We start from the raw sequence: 17,919 nt of genomic DNA, 5'->3' as shown, positions 1-17,919 counted from the left end.
GGAGACAAACAAGGTAAAGGGGCTACAGCTTTGGTTGTTTCTCTTCTCTCCCACTGGTGGATGGTTCTGCTAAGACCCATGTTCTCATTCTCTCTCCTTTGATAAACTGCACAGAGGACAAACTTACCAGGCTGTGCTTCATTGCCAGCCAGGCAAAGCTCCAGTTATCTGGAATTAGACCAGATTAGTGCCTGTTCTTAATTCCTGTCCTGAGGCTGGAAGCAGTGTGAAGGCAGCATCCTTTGCCTTTGGACAGGTGACAATGAGCATCCCATAGTTGCTGTCATACGCTGTGAGAAGGTGTCAGTTTAGTACAGTTGACCACCATGGTGAAGGTGGAAAAAATCTTGTCCTGCTTTCCAGGAACTTTAGTGCTAAAGTGCATGTTGGCTTGATTTCAATTTGGTCCTGGCATTAATGATCCAGAGTAGAAATGGAAGAAATATAGGCTTTTGAAGAAAGCATTAAATTGGACAGAAATGAAAATAGATTCCAATACATTCTTTTGGAGAAATAGCAACTTCACTGAAACAATGGTGTTTCAGGGAGGCCAAAAGTGTTTGCAAATAATTTTATCTAAGAAATGAGCAGACAATTTTTGAGAAAAATTAAACTTTTCGTTCTGACATGTTCCAAATGTAATAATTTTAATCTTTTTAGGGAGAAAGAGAGCTTTTGTCTTGCATGTAAAAAGGCCACAGAGGCACTGTGTGAGTTTGGGGCTGCCACGATGGGTCATCTTCCTCCTTTGTCTTTCTCAGAGACAGCAATGAATATTGGTTACTCCTGCAACTTGCTGAATGATGACATGGATGATGTTTTCGTTATTGAAGGCCACACATCTGATGACGTACTTAATGAGCTGAGGTAAATGGCTGAAATATACAGCTTCCTTGCTGTGCACTGACACTGGAACGGAACAGTATTTGTATTTTGTATTTGTATTTGAGCAACCTGGTCTAGTGGGAGGTCTCCCCGCCCATGGCAGGGGGGTTGGAACTAGATGATCTTTAAGGTCCCTTCCAACCTAAACTGTTCTATGATTCTATGATTTTTATTATTCCAGCTTCTTTTCCTGTGGGCTTTACTTGATGCAGTTCATTCAGGGACCTCAGATAACAGCTAAGTGGCTCCCTCAAAGATCCAGCAGTGACATAGTGTAGAAATCTCCTCAGGATAAATTCTGAAGCTTCTTGATCCAGGAGCTCAAATCTAGAAGAAATAAATAAATGTAGAAGAAAGAGTCAGGCAGGCAATATCAGCTGATGTTCACCAAGCAACCTGGAGCCACAAAGCCTTTGGCCCCAGGCTTGAGCTGTGCTCTTGCTCTACTGCTATTGCTATCCACCTTGCAGTCCTTTGTCCTATGGTCCTTTTTGAGCGTTATCTGTAAATCTGTCTTCCTCCATAGCCTCCTCAGTAGACACAAGTTCTTAGTTATAGGTGGAAAATAGGAAAGTTTTTCTGCCATTTTCTGTTGAAGTAGGCGCTTGTCAGACAATGTGCACAGAAAATTGGGTTGTCCTTTGGGATAATGTCCTTTATGACATTCAGATGGTTTGCTTTACTTTAAATCAGCACAGGTTTAGCACACACTTCTTAGAGTTTCAGAACCATGTTGGTGGTCCGCGCAAACAGCAGCGGCTAAACCATGAACATTGTTTTCATTATTATTCTGCATTTTTTTTTAGGAATGCAAGGAAAAAGATGAAGCCAGACTCCTTTCTGGACAGTGATGAAATCAACATTCAGTTCGAAAAATCGTCAAAAAAACCCAAAATTATACCTGATGAGCAAGCAAATGGAGTGTACGGTCTGGTTATCACCGGCCACAGCCTGGTAAGGAAGGTTCAGAGACATGTTAGGGCTGAGTTCTGTTAAGAACTTAATGTCATAGGGACATACTGGAAGTCTGAAAATGCTTTCAAAATTTAGCTCTAGAGGACTGGATTTTTTTTTTTTTTCCTAATTGAAGATAAGGTTCAGTGGCTATCTGAGACATCAAAAGTGATGGGCAAGGTTTGAGAAGACTGGAACAGGCAAGAGTTGGCCCTGATGTTGGGCAAACAGGAGGGGTAGAGTAGCTGGATCAATTTTCATTTCCAGAAAGGTACTGGAAAAATAATCAGGCAGTTTATGGATGCAGCAAGAAGATAAGATAACATCAGACATGGGGTTTTCAAGTATGCCAAGAACGCATTCTAATAAATATATCTGGTAACAGATACATTTAACAGATAGGATATATATTGTACCACTTAACTAATAAATTGTTTTATGTTCTCCCCCATTATCTTCCAAGCAAACTAAAGTAATATGGTCTAGATGAAACTGTTAAGTGACAGATGCAAGACTGTTTGGAAAGTATGGCTCCTAAGGGCTCACTGTTGATCTAAAACAACAGTTAAGTGGCATCTGCAGGGGGCTATCCCACATCTATTTGATATTCAGTGTTTTCATTAACTGCTTAAGAAGAGAGCAGATAACACCAGCCTGGGAGAAACTGCAGGCATGGTGGAGTTCAAGATTAGATTTGAAACAACTTTAACAAATTGGAGAAATACTTTGGAAAAATGGGGAATGCAATTCAGTAAGAACAAATGCATTGTTTCTCCACTTTCCCATAGGCAACTGCACACATATGTATGTAAGACCATCTTACATATGTATGTAAGACCATCATCTATAAGACTTTTGAAGAAAGCCTCCTGCTTCATCTGGCATCGATAAAGACTTAGCTGAAATAATTCAACATATTTGGGCCATTTTCTTTGAGAAAATGCACACCGCTAGAAAGAGTACAAAGAAAACTCTAAGAGTGGTCATGCATGATCTGGAAAGCAGAAGGGAAAACAGAGAGTTAGGATTTATGAGCCTAGAGAATACTGATCAGTCTTGGTAATACTCTTCAAATAATAACAGGTAAACAAAGTAATGGAATTAAACTGAGAGAGTTTGGGATTAGATGTCTTCCTGGTGAGAACAGTGAAGCGCGGGAATAGATTTTCCATCCTTGGAAATTTTTTACAACGGGTTAGAGAAAAAACCAATTTAGTTAAATTTCAGCCTGTCTGAGAGGAAGGCTTAGACTAGATTGGGTTATTCGTCTATTGTATTTTGCTCTCCCAGATTGCAGGGAAAGCAAATAGGTAGATGTGGGAGGTGCTGCCTTTCAGAGCCAAGATGCTTCTGTTCCCTGTAGTTGCTACTTCTCTTGATGGCAGTCCAGCAAATTTAACTTCCAGCCCTACACCAGCCTAGCAAATTACTACTAAAAAAATCTCATCTTGCTCCATTTTTGGCTTGTATGCCATATATACAGACCCTGGACTAGAGGAGACACTTTCAGGCAATGTTGTCAAGTATCCTGTCTCCCTCTTTTAGACTCTCTCCCTCTTCAACTCCAGGGCCTTAATTCCCTTTATATCCCCACTGCAAACCAGACAAGATCTCTGTCAAGTTTGGTGCATCTGCATGGGTGATTCCTCTGACATCCCAACCAGCCTCAAGCCCCTCTCTGTTCCTACTCCATCCCCTCAGCCTGCAGGACAGACCCCAAGTACTGTGCTATAAAAGCACTACTGGCGGTGGTGACAAAGTTTCCTTTTTATTCCTGGAAAACAACACACTTACCCACACCCTGGCAAGGAGATATGTCCCACACAAGGAAATTCAAATCTGGGCTGTGTGGGAGCAGCCAGCCCACATGGCCTGCAACAGAGTGGACACAGCCGGTCTCACCAAGACTATGGCTTTCTCCTGGGTGTGGGCCACAAGGACAGTGTGGACAAAACTATATGTTATTTATTTTACTTATATGAACCTAGAGCTTGAACAATGGTAATAGTGCCCATACTCTCCCACTCAAACACAGCATCTCTTCAGTGCCTAATCCCCGTGTGCAGATGGGTGGGATGGGCAGCACTGGGGCGATGCACACATGTGGTCTCACTTAAACAAAGCGACTGAACAGAAGCACATCAGAATCTGTGATGGCATCATCATACGAGCTGATTTGTGTGCAGTACCATTAATATACTATGTGATAACATTTTGCCAGTGCTGTGCAGCGAGGACATGGCAGCGAAAGCCGTCCTGAACAGCAGTGACTGGCTGTTACTAAAGCTAAACCGTGGAAAGGTCTCTCTTGTTGAGCAAGCCTGCTTGCCAGTGACGGGAGGGAAGCGGGGGTGCTGGTGACTCACAGCTCTCCTGTTTCAAGAAGAAAAGATACCTGGCCTAAGGATTGTCTGCCTTATGCAGAAAGGGCAGTAGACGTGCTGTAATGGCCCTGAGGAGGAGAGGGCCCTGTGGATTCCTTCCATGCACGTCTACTGAGAAGAGACACCAGAGAACAGAGCCAAAAAGCACGATCTGAAAGAAATATGAAAAGCTAACACTGCTCCCTCTTCCTCACGCAGAGCTGGAGGGGTGACCAGACATCCAATTTTCTCTGTGCTTCCCGAATAGAAATAACGTGGCTGACTGATTTAGAAGGTCAGTGCTCAGAGCAAAGTTGCCTTCTCCCTGGCCTTGTGTTTTGCTTTGTCATGCCCACCTGAGCTCAGCCATTTCCATGTTTTTTGTTTTGTTTTTTTTTTTTTAAATCAAGCACTCCCAAATTGAAATATCTTCTGTTTATGCCACAGATCTCCCAGAGCTTAAAAAATAAACAAAGAGGGATGAGCAGAGACTCTCTCACATGGAGATACACAAGGCTGTCTCAGGCCCAGCAGCCGCTTCGCTAATTTAGTGCTCCCATTGTTTGACACTTCTGCTGCACTGTCAGGTTACATCAGGCAGAGCAGCTGTTGTGCAGATCCAGCTGTGGCGCATCCAAGGTGCAAGCTGGTAGGTGCACGTTGCGTGGCACGATGTTGTGCAGTATGGACGCTCCCTGCGACCAAATGAACGGATTCACCTGGGATATGCCACACCTTCCTTCTGCTGAATGGAAGAACTAGCTCAGTTCTCATTCCCTTCCCGCTGCATCCTCTCTGCCGGGCCACGAGTTGCTGCGAGTCTGACCTGAACACCTCCTTTGCTCCTTCTTCTCAGGCTTATGCGCTGGAAGGGAATTTGGAGCTGGAGCTGGTGAGAACTGCCTGCATGTGCAAAGTGGTGATCTGCTGCCGGGTGACTCCACTGCAGAAGGCCCAGGTGGTGGAGCTGGTGAAGAAATACAAGAAGGCTGTGACCCTGGCAATTGGAGATGGTGCCAACGATGTCAGCATGATCAAAAGTGAGTGGTGGATGGCAGCCAGCATGCTCTAGCTAAATTGACTCGCTGATGTATTTGCTATCTGAGGTGGCCTAGCAGCAGGAACGCATATTTGAGTGCCTTCTGTACCGCCTTCTTTGTGGCACCAGGGGGCTGCCGCCCAGGTTTTGGCAGGTTTCTCCAGAGCACTGTCACTATAGGCTACTCGTGTCTCCTGCCTTCCAGGACACACAGGAGGGCTCTTTGCTGTGCTCCCACCTTCAAGATTGCAGGAAGCTAAGGTGGCACCTATTGCCAATTTCTCTGTTTCTACCTTAGAACAGACAAAAGCCCACCAGAGCCACGGCATGTCCACCTGTGTCTCTGCATGGCCACCATCACAGGGGTAATGCAGAGAACAAACAGGTTTGTTTCAGGGAGGGCCTGTCTGGAATGGAGAAAGAAAATCTTCTTGCCTGTAAATAGTCTGTAGAATGTTACATGACTGTTTTAAACACTTCCATGTGGTAGGGCCATTTGTCAATTATCTCCCTTGAGTTATAAATCATGGGCTTCTAGGCCCCTTCGTCCTTGAGCATCATTTGATGCTGCATTACCACAGTGAATTTATGAAAAAAAATTCCCCTAACTAGGTATAATTAAATTAAGATTATTCAGAAGAGCCTATTGCTAATCTTCCTTGTGTTAATTTGCAAGAATTGATTAAGTGGAGCCTTTTAATTAAGAAAGAAAAGGCTAAGGAGGGAGCTTCAAGGGAGATAAGTCAGGCAGTCAGTAAAGAAAGGATAAGAAAAGCAAGTTAAAGTGTACATGATAATTAGAAACTACCCCTCCTCCCCCCACGAGAGGGTTGGGACTTTGGGATTTTATCAATTCACTGTTCCGTGAAAACCCCTGAATCTAACCAACCTCCAGCTATCAAGATTGTTCTCATTAGTTAAAGCTGTATAATTAGCTGTCACATTAAACTTATGTCCATGTTTAATAAACCCAAGCTACTATTAAAAAAGACGTGACTCTTCTATCTAATGATTTGATTGAACTAATAAAGCCTAGGAAATATAAAAAGGCTACAGTCTGCCTTGTAGCACTGTGTCTGAAATATCTATGAGTTTGAAGATTTTGCTTGTCTGGAGTGATATTTTAAGGCAGCTGGAAGGACATGCATGCATGTGACTACAAGTCACATACAAATATAAATTAAAAATTTTTTTTTTTTGTAACAGTAGCTGCTATGAGCAACAGCATTTATGCTGTTGGAAAACATTCAGAAAGAAAACATGGATTGTCGCTGAGAGTGTAATTTCATTCAAATAATACAAGCCCAGTTACTGGCAATGTATCACTTCAGCCAAAATCATAATGCTGCTGAAAGAATTAGTGCCCCAGAATATTTTTATTTTTTAAAAAATATCTTTACATGTGACTTTTTATGGAGGTTGGGAGGGAATTAACACAGTGTCCCAGTGGACGGGAATCTTACAAAATGGGGTTATGAAAACTCTCACTGTAATGACGTGATCAATAACCTTCTTGTTGCAGCTGCTCACATCGGAGTGGGTATCAGCGGCCAGGAGGGGATGCAGGCAGTCTTGTCCAGTGACTTCTCGTTTGCCCAGTTCCGTTACCTGCAGCGCCTGCTCTTGGTCCATGGCCGGTGGTCCTACATCCGCATGTGCAAGTTCCTCAAATACTTCTTCTATAAGAATTTTGCCTTCACGTTAGTGCATTTCTGGTACGGCTTCTTCTCTGGCTTCTCAGCACAGGTAAGTCCAGCTTCTGCTTTCTCGTGGTCACGTCTACCATTTTGAAGTAAAGTAACTGGAAACATTTTAAAAGGAAATAAACTAAGCCATTCCCCCCACCTTGCTGAACAGCACACAGGTCTGTCTTCTTCAGCTGTAGGAGTATAAAGCAGATACTGCTGCCTTCACTGTGCTGCTGGTAGAGGACAGATGCCTGAAGACATTTAGGTGCGTTATGAAGCACATAGGTACCTCGTGGGGTTTTCGTTCAAACAGCCATCAATGAAGGGTACAGATTACTCAGGGGCCTGACCAGTTTGGCGCAGATCTGTGTGAGACCCATGCTTGCCCTGTTGGCACACCCGAAGCCACCAGTTTAACCCCAGGACTGCTGTGTGCTCCAGCAGCCTGCAAGAGGGGCAAATCTCCTGCAGCGAAAAATCTGCTGGCAGTTTACGACAAACCAATCTCCGCACCCAGACCCTTGCAAGGCAGATAGCGTGTGAACCCCTTCTCCCCAGGGCTGGGGGTGCAGGGTGTCTCTCCTCAAGAGCCGATGTTCCCTCCTGCCGGCAGCCGCTCGTGGTGCCAGGGAGAATCAGATCCTGCTCAGCATCACCTTATACTTTCAGTCTCAGTACCGTCTTGAACCAAGATGTTCCAGCATTTAATTGTGTATCTTTTGAAAAGATGGAAAAGGCAGCCTTTTGCTACCTTTCATGCTCTTTTATTTCTTTTTTCTTTCAGACTGTCTATGATGAGTGGTTCATTACGCTTTACAATTTGGTATATACTTCCCTCCCGGTGCTAGGAATGAGCCTCTTCGATCAGGTACTGTTTCTATCGCCACTTGGTATTTTTTTACAGGGGTTTTATCTGCAGATGCTTTGAGCTGGTTCCATGAAGCAAAAGCAGCAGACTTTTTTGGCTAGCTGTTGTGGTAGCTCCTAACACAGTCTCCTGCCAGTGAGACCTGAAAGTACAAAAAAAGGATGCACCGGGGAGGAGATGGTGTATTATTTGGCCTGTGGGTTTCAGTGCGTGATGAGACTCTTGGGTTAGGTTGTTGACTACAGTAAAAGCTGCCATTGCATAGTTCTCCTGAAGTAGTCACATCTTTCTACCTGTGTTCCTGAAGCCTGACAAGTGAATTTTAATGACTGCATAGAACAATGAATGAACTAACTAGAACTCTGAAGCCAGGTTTTTCAGGTTCGGCCTTTCTAGTGGAAGTCTTACTGCAGTAATTTCACATATGCATTTTCACCTCCTGTGGTATTACTGTTCAGTAATAAAGCTGCTCCTGTATGCCTTTTACAAGTCAAGTAAGTAGGAACTTGCTACTCCGCAATGGTTCACAGTGTTCAGCTCTAGACACTTAAGGGTTCCAACTCAGACGGCCTTGGCTGTGCGTGGACCCAGTGGAGGTATTTTCTATCCCGTAGCTTCCAGGCAACTCTCACAAGAGCAGACCGTGTAGTCCGCTTAAGATGAAGATGTAGCTTAATTTCTTTTTTTTTTTTTTTTTGCAGCACTTGTCAGCTTTCTCAGCACAAGAAAGGTGAAATTCAACATGAAAAATGTGTCTAGGTGACTTTGGGATATGGCACACTCATCAGCACACTCAACTGAGTGAATTGTGCGCTAAGCCTTTTCTCATGGAAATGCATATCACAGGGACATGGCAACCCCAAGAGGTCTTGTGTGGTTGGTTGGGTAGGTGCCAGCAAATTTGACCATCTCCTGTCTACTTTCAGGATGTGGATGATCGTTGGAGCATGCTGTTTCCTCAGCTATATGTACCTGGTCAGCAAAACCTCTATTTCAACAAAATGGTGTTTGTCAAGTGCATGTTGCAAGGGATCTACAGCTCCCTCATTCTCTTCTTCATCCCCTATGGGGCCATGTACAATACAATGAGAAGTGATGGAAAGGCCATTGCTGACTACCAGTCCTTTGCACTGATGGTCCAGACCTGCTTACTGATTGTGGTGTCTGTACAGGTAAGGAATCCCAGGTAATGTTTTTAGGAATTCATTGTTGTTTCATGAAGCATCATCTGGAGGGCCACTTGGGATCTTGATAGCATTGTATTTGCTGCTGCATCTTGCGTTCTTCAAAGAAATAGTCTCTTGACACCAGATTTCTCTCCTCAGTTCAACTGAACAACAGATGTATATGTTATGAAAGATCTGGGTGACAGGAAAGCAGAGTCTTTGCCTTGGGAAGTTTACAGCCATAGCAGACAGAATAGTTAATACTGAGAGTAGAGGAGGACTCATTCCAGTTTTATGGGATAGGTTTGAAGCACAGGCCTCTCTGTCTGCTATCAGGCCATTATTTGTAGGGTCTTCATCATGAGGCTGTCTCTGTAGCCTGTTCCCGTGCATGATGCAGATGGTAGAACTGCACCTGCTGGAAGAAACAGCTAAGACTTGGGTGGTACAAAATTCAGATGGTATTAGCAGGATGAGAGACATGTCTTAAAAGAAAAGCTAATCAATCATACCTCCCTAACTAATGTTTTCTGCTGTCTGAGGTCTTGTAGGCTCCTCCTCCTAACCTTCAGTGCTAGAAGACACCTTGGGGGTGGGGACATAAGGATGGCTCATTTGAACTTAGTAGCCTGTCTGCAGTACTGGCCACTGGTGAATGCTTGAGAAGAGTGCAACAAGGCAAATGTAGTAATGTTTGCCTTGAATGGTCTCCCATCATCCTATGATCTGTGGCTTGGTATTTCTTGAGACTTGAATGAATAACAGCCTTGGGAGCAGGGGTACAAAGAAGAGAACAAGATCTCTAGCTGTGCTCAGCACAGATCTGCTAAATAATTAAGGCACTGAAAATCGCTGTATTGCTCCATTCTTTCAGATTGGCTTGGACACCTCTTACTGGACAGTTGTGAACCAGTTCTTCATCTGGGGCAGCCTTTCTGTTTACTTTGCTATCACCTTCACCATGTATAGTGATGGCATGTACCTGATCTTCACAGCCTCCTTTCCATTCGTTGGTAAGCCCTGGGACAAATACGGATTCACTCAAAATGGGCATACTGTGGGGCTTGAATCTGTCAAGAATTTTTAGTACATATTATTGCCTCTCTAGAGGCAATAACAGAATATACTGATTGCTTTTCTGCAAGCAATGCCAGAGTATCTCTGAGGGCTGCTGGGAATGCTTATTTTGGATCCCATCCATCCAGGTGAACATGTGCCACGTTCACTTCCTTGCACAAGAGTGCAAGTTCACATGCAGCCACAGGAATGATCCTTTAAATAAACCTACTGAGCTGGCTGGGATGCTTTCTGCTGCTCTTTTGTGTTCTGTTTCCAGGTGTCTAATTCTTATAGATATGTAGGAGATGTCTGCAGAAGGATGTGTGTTCTTTTGTAAATAAGTTATCACGTTAGTATAGGAAAGCATAGAAGTACAACATCCAGTTAGACATGAGAAAAATGCCGTGTGATTATGGTGAGCCTTCAGCCAGGTTAAATGGCAAATTCCTAACAAACAAACAAAAAAATCCAGTTATGACCAGGTCTTTGGAGTTATGCTACATAGCAGATTTCTGAATGCATGCAAAACGTGAAGGTTAACATAGGAACAAGTCTGTCTCCTGAGACTTTGACCAGGAGGAAGATGAAAGCTTAGCAAAGTAATTCAGATGTTTTTAATAGCTCTGTGCATCCCTAGCCAATATTGATAAATCATTGTTATGAGCCTCTACTTTTGAAATCCCACTGCTTTTTGTTTCAAGTGTCAGGTTGGTGTATTAATCAATGCTTGTATTTCTGGATGAATTGTTAAGCCAAGACTTGTTCTGCCCATCTTCACTGCAATACCAAGGTGCTTGGCCATTTCAGAAATATCTGAGGTGCAGGTCAGTTGTTGCAATGGATTTCCCAAACAGATGGTCACATCCACTGTAACATGGATTTTAGTATCAAAAGTGCTGAGTGAGAGAAGACAGAGTGCCTGTTCAGTTTCCAGCGATAGGTAACTCATTTGCCAGGGATATCTCTATCTGCTGCTCCGTTGATACTACGTAGGTGAAATTAGCCATAATGTGGAGCGCTGCTTAATAAGGTCTCAGCCTGAAACCATTTTTAAGGAAAGTGTTTCTACTCTTGTTTACTTTAATTTCACTGGAGTTGTATTGTAGCAGAATTGGCCAACTGAAAAGAAACCATTCAGCAACTTTACTGCCAACAACAGCATTGTTAAGCCTTGTAATGAGGGCTTTGCAGACTGCTTGTTCTGTTTTAGATTCCTTCAGTTTTGGAGGAGCCAGGAGTGAGCACTTTGGTTTCAGTGAAGGTGGCAGTGTCACGCCAGCACATGGCGGTTGCTCTGCCAATACGCCCATCGGGCCATGCTGTCTGTGCAGACACCCAGAGCAAGGCATGCTCCTCTCACAGAGGGCTGTGATCCCATTGTCTACTGGCCCATCAGGGTCAGTACTCCATACGCTTCAGGAAATGGTGCTGGAAAGCAAGAAAATAGCGTTCCTCCTTTTGTACTAGAGTCCTGGCAGAAGGTGATAGAGCTGGACTGCTGATAAAAAAAGGTCCCATGAGCATTTATATCAATCCTTTGAAGTGATCTGACTCTTTGTAAAGAGGTGCTGTTCACTCTGACATCCTTGTCTCCCTGGGTTGTTGCTGCAGTTGAGTCTGGAGATTGCATTTTCCTTTGGTCATCTCAGGCAGTGATACCCATATCACTGTCTTCTCTACAGCAAGTTGATTTCACTGTTGGGAATGGCATCTACTTCGAACTTTGGTCTGTTTGCCAAGTGTTTTGGAATCAGAGAGGGTGAGAGGTCCAGGTGAGTGATGGTGAGAGTGCCGCCGTTACGTTTTTAGTCATGCTTTTGTTTTTCAGGTACGGCTCGAAACACCCTCAGCCAACCAAATGTGTGGCTAGCCATCTTCCTCAGTATCACCCTCTGCGTGCTGCCTGTAGTTGGCTTTCGATTCCTGAAGGCTCAGTTAAAGCCAACTCCCAGCGATAAAGTAAGGAGATACCCTATTAAACAAAAAGTCCTGCTTACCACCAGCTAAGCTTACCACAGAGGCATATTGCAGGGGCCTGGCATTGTTCACAGTGTATGTCCCTGTAGGTGCAGGCGCTGCCACATCCCCCTGTTCCCTTGAGAAAAAGGACTGAATTTGGGTTTTGGCACGGCTCAAACCATCTGCAGCTGGGACCACGGGCTGAGATTGTTTAGATGTGGGTTAGATTGCACCGGAGCGAGGAAGCCGCACTATTTTTAGGTGCAGGGTTTAACTGCTGTGGCGCAGTGGCAAAGCAGTGGAGATTTTCCATCCTCCCGCCTCGCTGCTGCACCGTTTTCGGCAGCCCTTCACCCTCCACCCAGGTGTATTGGTTTGCTGGGGAGTTTTTCGACTTCAGGATTTGCTTCATTAGTAGCCAATGGTTCTATGGCCCCTTTGACACCAGCTGCCCTCCCCAGGAATACGAAGACGGGGCCATCAGGGCAAGGAGAGGCCCGGAGAGGTGGAGCGGGCAGAGAGAGCACAGCTCACTACAGCCAACGGACCCCTCCAGGAGATCGGCATAAACGCCGCTCCCCGGGCTGGCTTTCAAACAAGAGCATCTGCTAAATGCTGCTGCCACCTGGTGCTTCCTTCCTCTTCCTGCACCCAGCAGGACACAGGAGTGTCTCCGAGCAGAGCCCTCAGTGCTCCTCAGTGCCTGCCCTCATCATCCTTGGGATGTCTGTGAGGCTCCCCAGGCGCTCCAGGACTGTCGGAGAATGAGTGAAGGGGAATTCTCAGCCCTTGAAGAGGGAGTGGGTGGGTGCTAGAGAAGACTGCTAGGTAGGGAGGTCTTTAGGACACAGAGGCAGCTCAGATGTGTAAAAACGGGCTGAGTTTTACCCTTCTAGTTGAGTAGAAGTCCAACACAGCTGTGGCTGAGAATCCCAACCTCAGTGCTTGGGTTGAGCATCTCTCTCTAGTGAAAAATTACTTTACTTTTCTACCTCCTCTGGAAAGTAGAATTATCATGAGGAACGTTTGGGTTTCCTGCTGTACTGAGCTCCCCAGCTGGAAGTGTAGAAGGAACTTCAATACAAGCCTGAAGCTTAAGAGAGGCCAAGTACCTACAGCTGCCACTGTTCCTGCCAAGCAGGAAAGAGAGGGGTCTGGTGGCTGGGGATTCTGCTGAGCCGCTGGCATTCAGTACTGGCCTCCTGCCTTTGACATCCCCTTTCTGAAAAGGTGCTTGTCTGCAGATGATCTCGGTGGCCACGTGGGAGCAGAGACGCCGCTACCTGCAAATAAAGGGCATTAGTTCTTTCCCTTCTGTCAAGGAAAATGAGAATCTGTTGATCACCATTCTCATCATAAAAAGCTTTTACATATCAGAGAGCCCGTTTAGTAGCCTGTTTTCTAGATTAAGTAAGCCAATTTTAAAATGTTTCCTTATTTGTTTTCTATTATTTGACTGAAGTGCCTAGAAGAGCTTCAGTAATGCCCCAAGCAAGGCATCGCAGAGCTGTGAGGAACAATACACGGAAATCATCTCCTCCCAAGTCTTACAGATGACACTTCCATTAACGTCTTTTAGGATAAGATTTGCTTTTTCTTTTACCAGGCTGCCATCCCGTGCTGCCAGTTCTGTCCCTGCTCTGCAACCCCTCCTGCCATGCCGCTGTTTTGTCAGTCACTTTGGGCTTTGGGCCCTTGCTTCTATTTCCCTTTCTGTGCTCCTTTTTTACTGTGCTTGTGAATGGTGATGCACTTCCCACTTTTTCCATCTTATTTTCTGATTTCAGGTCCTACTCAAGGTCAAAGAAGCCAAAAAGAGGCCACCTCCACCCTCACCCAAGAGACGCCTGCGTCGGACCAGCACCCGCCGCTCCGGCTATGCCTTCTCCCATCAGCATGGCTTTGGAGCACTCATTATGTCTGGGAGGAACATGCGGCCAAAATCACCTTTTGCCACAACGGGAACATTTTCACCAAATAGTGACAAACATAAACACAAAGGACTGTAAAAAAAAAAAAAAAAAGAAAAAAGAAAAAAAGGAAAAAAACCCAACAAAGCAAACCAAAGTAAAGGGCTGTCAGGAGAGGAGGCTGTGGTCCCTGCAAAGCACCAAGCTGGTGGCCACCCAGAGGTCTGCCCTCCAGGCTAGCAAATCAAGGATTTGGGCCTTTCCTTTAACCTGCATGCATGCTCTGGCTCCAGCTTCTCTTCCAAAGACTTGTGGTGCTCCTGGGGAAGGCAGGCAGGGTGCATTAGAGCTGTTGTATAGTATCCCAGAAGGCCTCCCTGGAACAAGAGAGAACATGCTGCAGGAGGCCCCTCCGCTCCTTGAGATTGTTCGTAACGCTATTTTTTTTTCTCCCTTTAACTACATACCTCAGAGCAAAGAGAAGTCAATGTCTTTCTCATTCACGTGCCTTTCTTTGTTTCTGTCATGAATCCACTCTGGGCCATATTACTGTGGTGACAGTATTGACCCCAGGTGTGCCTTAGGTCCAGCCACACAGCCCCCAAATCCCCAATCTTTGTAATATGTGTAATTTTGTAGCCTTTTGACTGTACACAGGCACTTTGGAAGGCATGACCTGGAAATAACCTCCTTCCAAACTAACAGTTAATCCAGTTTCTCAAGAGATGGCCAGTGCCCAAACACCACCCTCTTCCCGCATCTGCAATCGGAGAGTGCTGCAAGCTCAGAGAAACCCTTAGTTGGTCAAGGGACAAGGACTTGATGTTCATCAGCCTGCCCTGTTTTATCTGCATTGCAAATCTGCTCTTGTAAAAGATCATAGTCCTCAGAGCCCTCTCGGGTTTTGTAGCCGGACACCAGCCATTTCATTTAGACTTAAACTAAAAGGGCAGAAGCAGCTCAGGCTCCCTCATGGATCAAGCCATAAAACCTGGCCCTGAGATGCCCATGTCGGTCAGGTCTCATCTGAGTGACCTGCACCAGGTGCCTCTCCCACCATAACGGGCTGAGGCACACGCAGATCTGACTCGGTGGAGATCACCCAAGCAGTATCAGGAGCAGAGATGCTATTTCACGGCTTGCTCAGGGTCTCCTGCCCTTTACTCCACCGGTGCTCTTGCTCAGTGTAAGGGACGATGCATGACCTGGTGGCTCCCTTCCTCTCCCTGATGAGCGCTGTGGGTCACGTTCCAGAGGAACTCAGCGCTCAGGAACTTCTGCAGAGTTCCTCTGTCCTGGCTAATACTTTATTTGGGAACGGCTCATCTGTCAACCATGAGTTGCAGAGAGCTGGTCTGGCCGCCAGCAGAGGGACCCGAGATGCACAGACACTGCCAAAGAGATGGTGATGCTGAGAGGCTGGGCTTTGCTCGCTGTTTTGTTACACCAGCTCCACAATCAGCGGGGTGACTGGGTGGAAGGCCAGCGTGGCAGCGTGAGAGCCGGTCTTGCCAGCACTGCTGCGCTGTCTAAATGGAGCTTTGTTGTGCAGAGGACTAAGCAGCGCTGGTTATTTTAGATTTTTTTTTTTTTCCAGCTCCTCTATAGAAATTTAGGCTCCCTTCCTTGTTTTGAGTTGGATTTTTTTTGCACAGTAACCATCTGGTATTTACTGGGAACTCTCTGCCTTGAGTTTCTGGTGGTGGCAATGTATGATGGCATCAGGCCAGCCATGTCCCCATTCCATCCCATCTGCATATAACACCTTGCTGCCCATGGTCCCAGCTTCAGCAGTCACTGTATAATATTTTTAAGCTCTAATAGAAGGCTTCATCTCCCTGGGTTTAACTCAGCACAGAAAAAAAAGCCCTGTCTGGTGCACCTGCTGCTTTGCAAACCGTGGCATTAAATTTCAGCATAGCCAGTGCAGAACTAGAGCTGGGACTGGATCCAGACTTCAGCAGCCAGGAGCTGCTTGCTGGGGAAAGGGCGAATTCTAATCCACTGATCTCCCCTGCAAGGAGATACCTAAGCAAAGCGAGAGCCTGCGCCCCGGCTGAGGAAGCCGCTGTGATAGTTAGTGCTTATCACCGCCCTCTGATTTACCCTTCACTTTGCAGAGACGGCCGTGGCTTTCTGATGAGGATTATGTCTTTCGCAGTCAGCCCTCCTGGGGCGAGAGGGAAAAAAGAGAATTTATGCAGGTAGGCCCACATCCCCACGATACCCAGACTGGGCTGGACTGGGGGCCCTGTCAGAGCTGTTTCTAGCAGGTAACGCAGCGGCGTGTAATGCGGAGGCAGACCTTCTGCTGGCAGAGCAAGGCAGCTCTGAGACTGTGTCACTCTCCTCGTATAGTTTACGTGCAAAGCACTCACCTTCTGGCCAAAGGGAACTTGCAAATGCTGCACAGGACGTCTAGGGGATAATAGATCTGCTTGTGAACTTGCGCCAGATACAAATATGTCAGTGGTTTGACACGATCAGCATTTGAAACATATCAGCTGACAGTGATGTCTGTCCTACATCACTCCTGATTTTGTAAAATAAATTAAAAAAAAAATACAAATAAAAATATCGGGATGACTGATTCCTTGCCAGCGTGCTAATTGATCAAAGGAGTTTATCACCAGATATTCCCAAACGGCGGATCCCGTCGGGGACGTTTTAAGAGGAAACTTACAGGAAACGTCAGACATCCTCAGGCGGAGGACGCCGACTGACGAGGGGGGGAGGGGGGGGAGGAGGAAAGCGAGGGGGGGGGCGGGCATCGCTGAGATCCCGCCCCGCAGCCCGGCGGGTAAACAGCGGAGCGGGGCGGGAGGCCGGTAAGGGGCGGCGGCGGCGGCGGCGGCGGCGGGGGGGCGACGGGATGGGGGGGGAGGGTGGCCGTGAGCGGGGGGGAGGGGGGAGGAGAGGAGAAGGGAGCAACTGCCCGGAGGGGGGGTGTGTGGGTGTGTGTCAGACCTCATAGCATCGGCTGTGCAATGCCTGAAGATGGTAATTTAGTCTTTTATGGAGCTCTTGTATTTGAGCGAGATATGAAAAATTAATCCCCGAATTAATTTTTTTCGCCTTGCCTTCTTCCCCCCCACTCCCCGCGCCCTTTTTTCTCGTTATTCCATAATATAGAGGTTCATGGTTTGAACACTGTGTTGTGCTGCAGCACCAGCAGAAGTTGTTGCCCAGGGAGGCTGTGGATGCCCCATCCCTGGAGGTGTTCAAGGCCAGGCTGGATGGGGCTTTGAGCAACCTGGTCGGGTGGGAGGTGTCCCTGCCCATGGCAGGGGGGTTGGAACCAGATGATCTTCAAGGCCCCTTCCAACCTAAACCATTCTATGATCCTATGATTCTAAAGACACCTGCTGACTGGGCAGCAGTTTCAGGATCAAGAATAAAAATGCTTTGATACCAGTGATGATGACTATAAGAGGGTAGATTGCGACTATATATAAGGAAGACGCTTTTTATCACGAGGGTGGTGAAACACTCACCCAGGTTGCCCAGAGAGGTGGTGGATGTCCCATCTCTGGAAACATTCAAGATCGGGTTGGAGGGGGCTCTGAGCAACCTGATCTGGTTAGAGATGCCCCTGCTCATTGCAGGGGGGTTTGGACTACATGACCTTTAAAGGTGCCTTCCAACCTGAACCATTCTATGATATGGTTACTTTTCATACGCTATAGCAGAAGAGGGCTTAGAGAACCTTCTCTCTCCCCTGAATCCAACAGGGTGACATGCAGAAACCTCTGCCGCTAATAGTGTGGAGACTCCAGTGCTTTGGGACAGAGCCATGTCGAGGTGTTTTTGAGCAGGAGCACCTCAGGGGTGTTGTCCGTGGCTAACTGCAACACCTGTGATCCTGCCAGGCTGCCCAGTGGCTCTCACTTTATCGGTGTGCATCCACACAGCTCTCTTCTACCAACCTGTAGGTTGGCAGTCGTTAGTCATGAGCCGCTCTTATGCAACGGGAAGGCAAAGGAGCACTGCATGCTTGCCCAAGGTCCTCCAACTGGAGTGAACATCAA

At 46.4% G+C, this 17,919-nt stretch overlaps 1 protein-coding gene across 1 annotated transcript; it reads left to right on the top strand.

Moving 5' to 3' along the window:
- Window positions 1-765: 765 nt before the first annotated feature.
- Window positions 766-16,469, top strand: LOC309683280 (phospholipid-transporting ATPase FetA-like). Its single transcript, XM_082497515.1, has 9 exons — window positions 766-867; window positions 1,692-1,839; window positions 5,059-5,242; window positions 6,764-6,987; window positions 7,714-7,797; window positions 8,724-8,969; window positions 9,838-9,976; window positions 11,851-11,981; window positions 13,769-16,469. Exons 1-9 carry the CDS (start codon window positions 770-772, stop codon window positions 13,988-13,990), a joined length of 1,476 nt encoding a protein of 491 aa, XP_082353641.1. The 5' UTR covers window positions 766-769; the 3' UTR covers window positions 13,991-16,469.
- Window positions 16,470-17,919: the final 1,450 nt, after the last annotated feature.

Source organism: Vanellus vanellus (assembly GCF_965231255.1).
Source record: "Vanellus vanellus genome assembly, chromosome: Z".
NCBI classification, from domain to species: domain Eukaryota; kingdom Metazoa; phylum Chordata; class Aves; order Charadriiformes; family Charadriidae; genus Vanellus; species Vanellus vanellus.
The sequence above is the reverse complement of the archived record's forward strand: the minus strand, read 5'-3'. Positions and strand labels throughout refer to the sequence as shown.

Coding starts and splice junctions, on each gene's coding strand:
- LOC309683280 (XM_082497515.1), top strand. CDS start 770: ATGAATATTGGTTACTCCTGCAACTTGCTGAATGATGACATGGATGAT. Junction 6,988..7,713: donor TCTCTGGCTTCTCAGCACAG/GTAAGTCCAGCT, acceptor TTTTTCTTTCAG/ACTGTCTATGATGAGTGGTT. Junction 11,982..13,768: donor AGCCAACTCCCAGCGATAAA/GTAAGGAGATAC, acceptor TTCTGATTTCAG/GTCCTACTCAAGGTCAAAGA.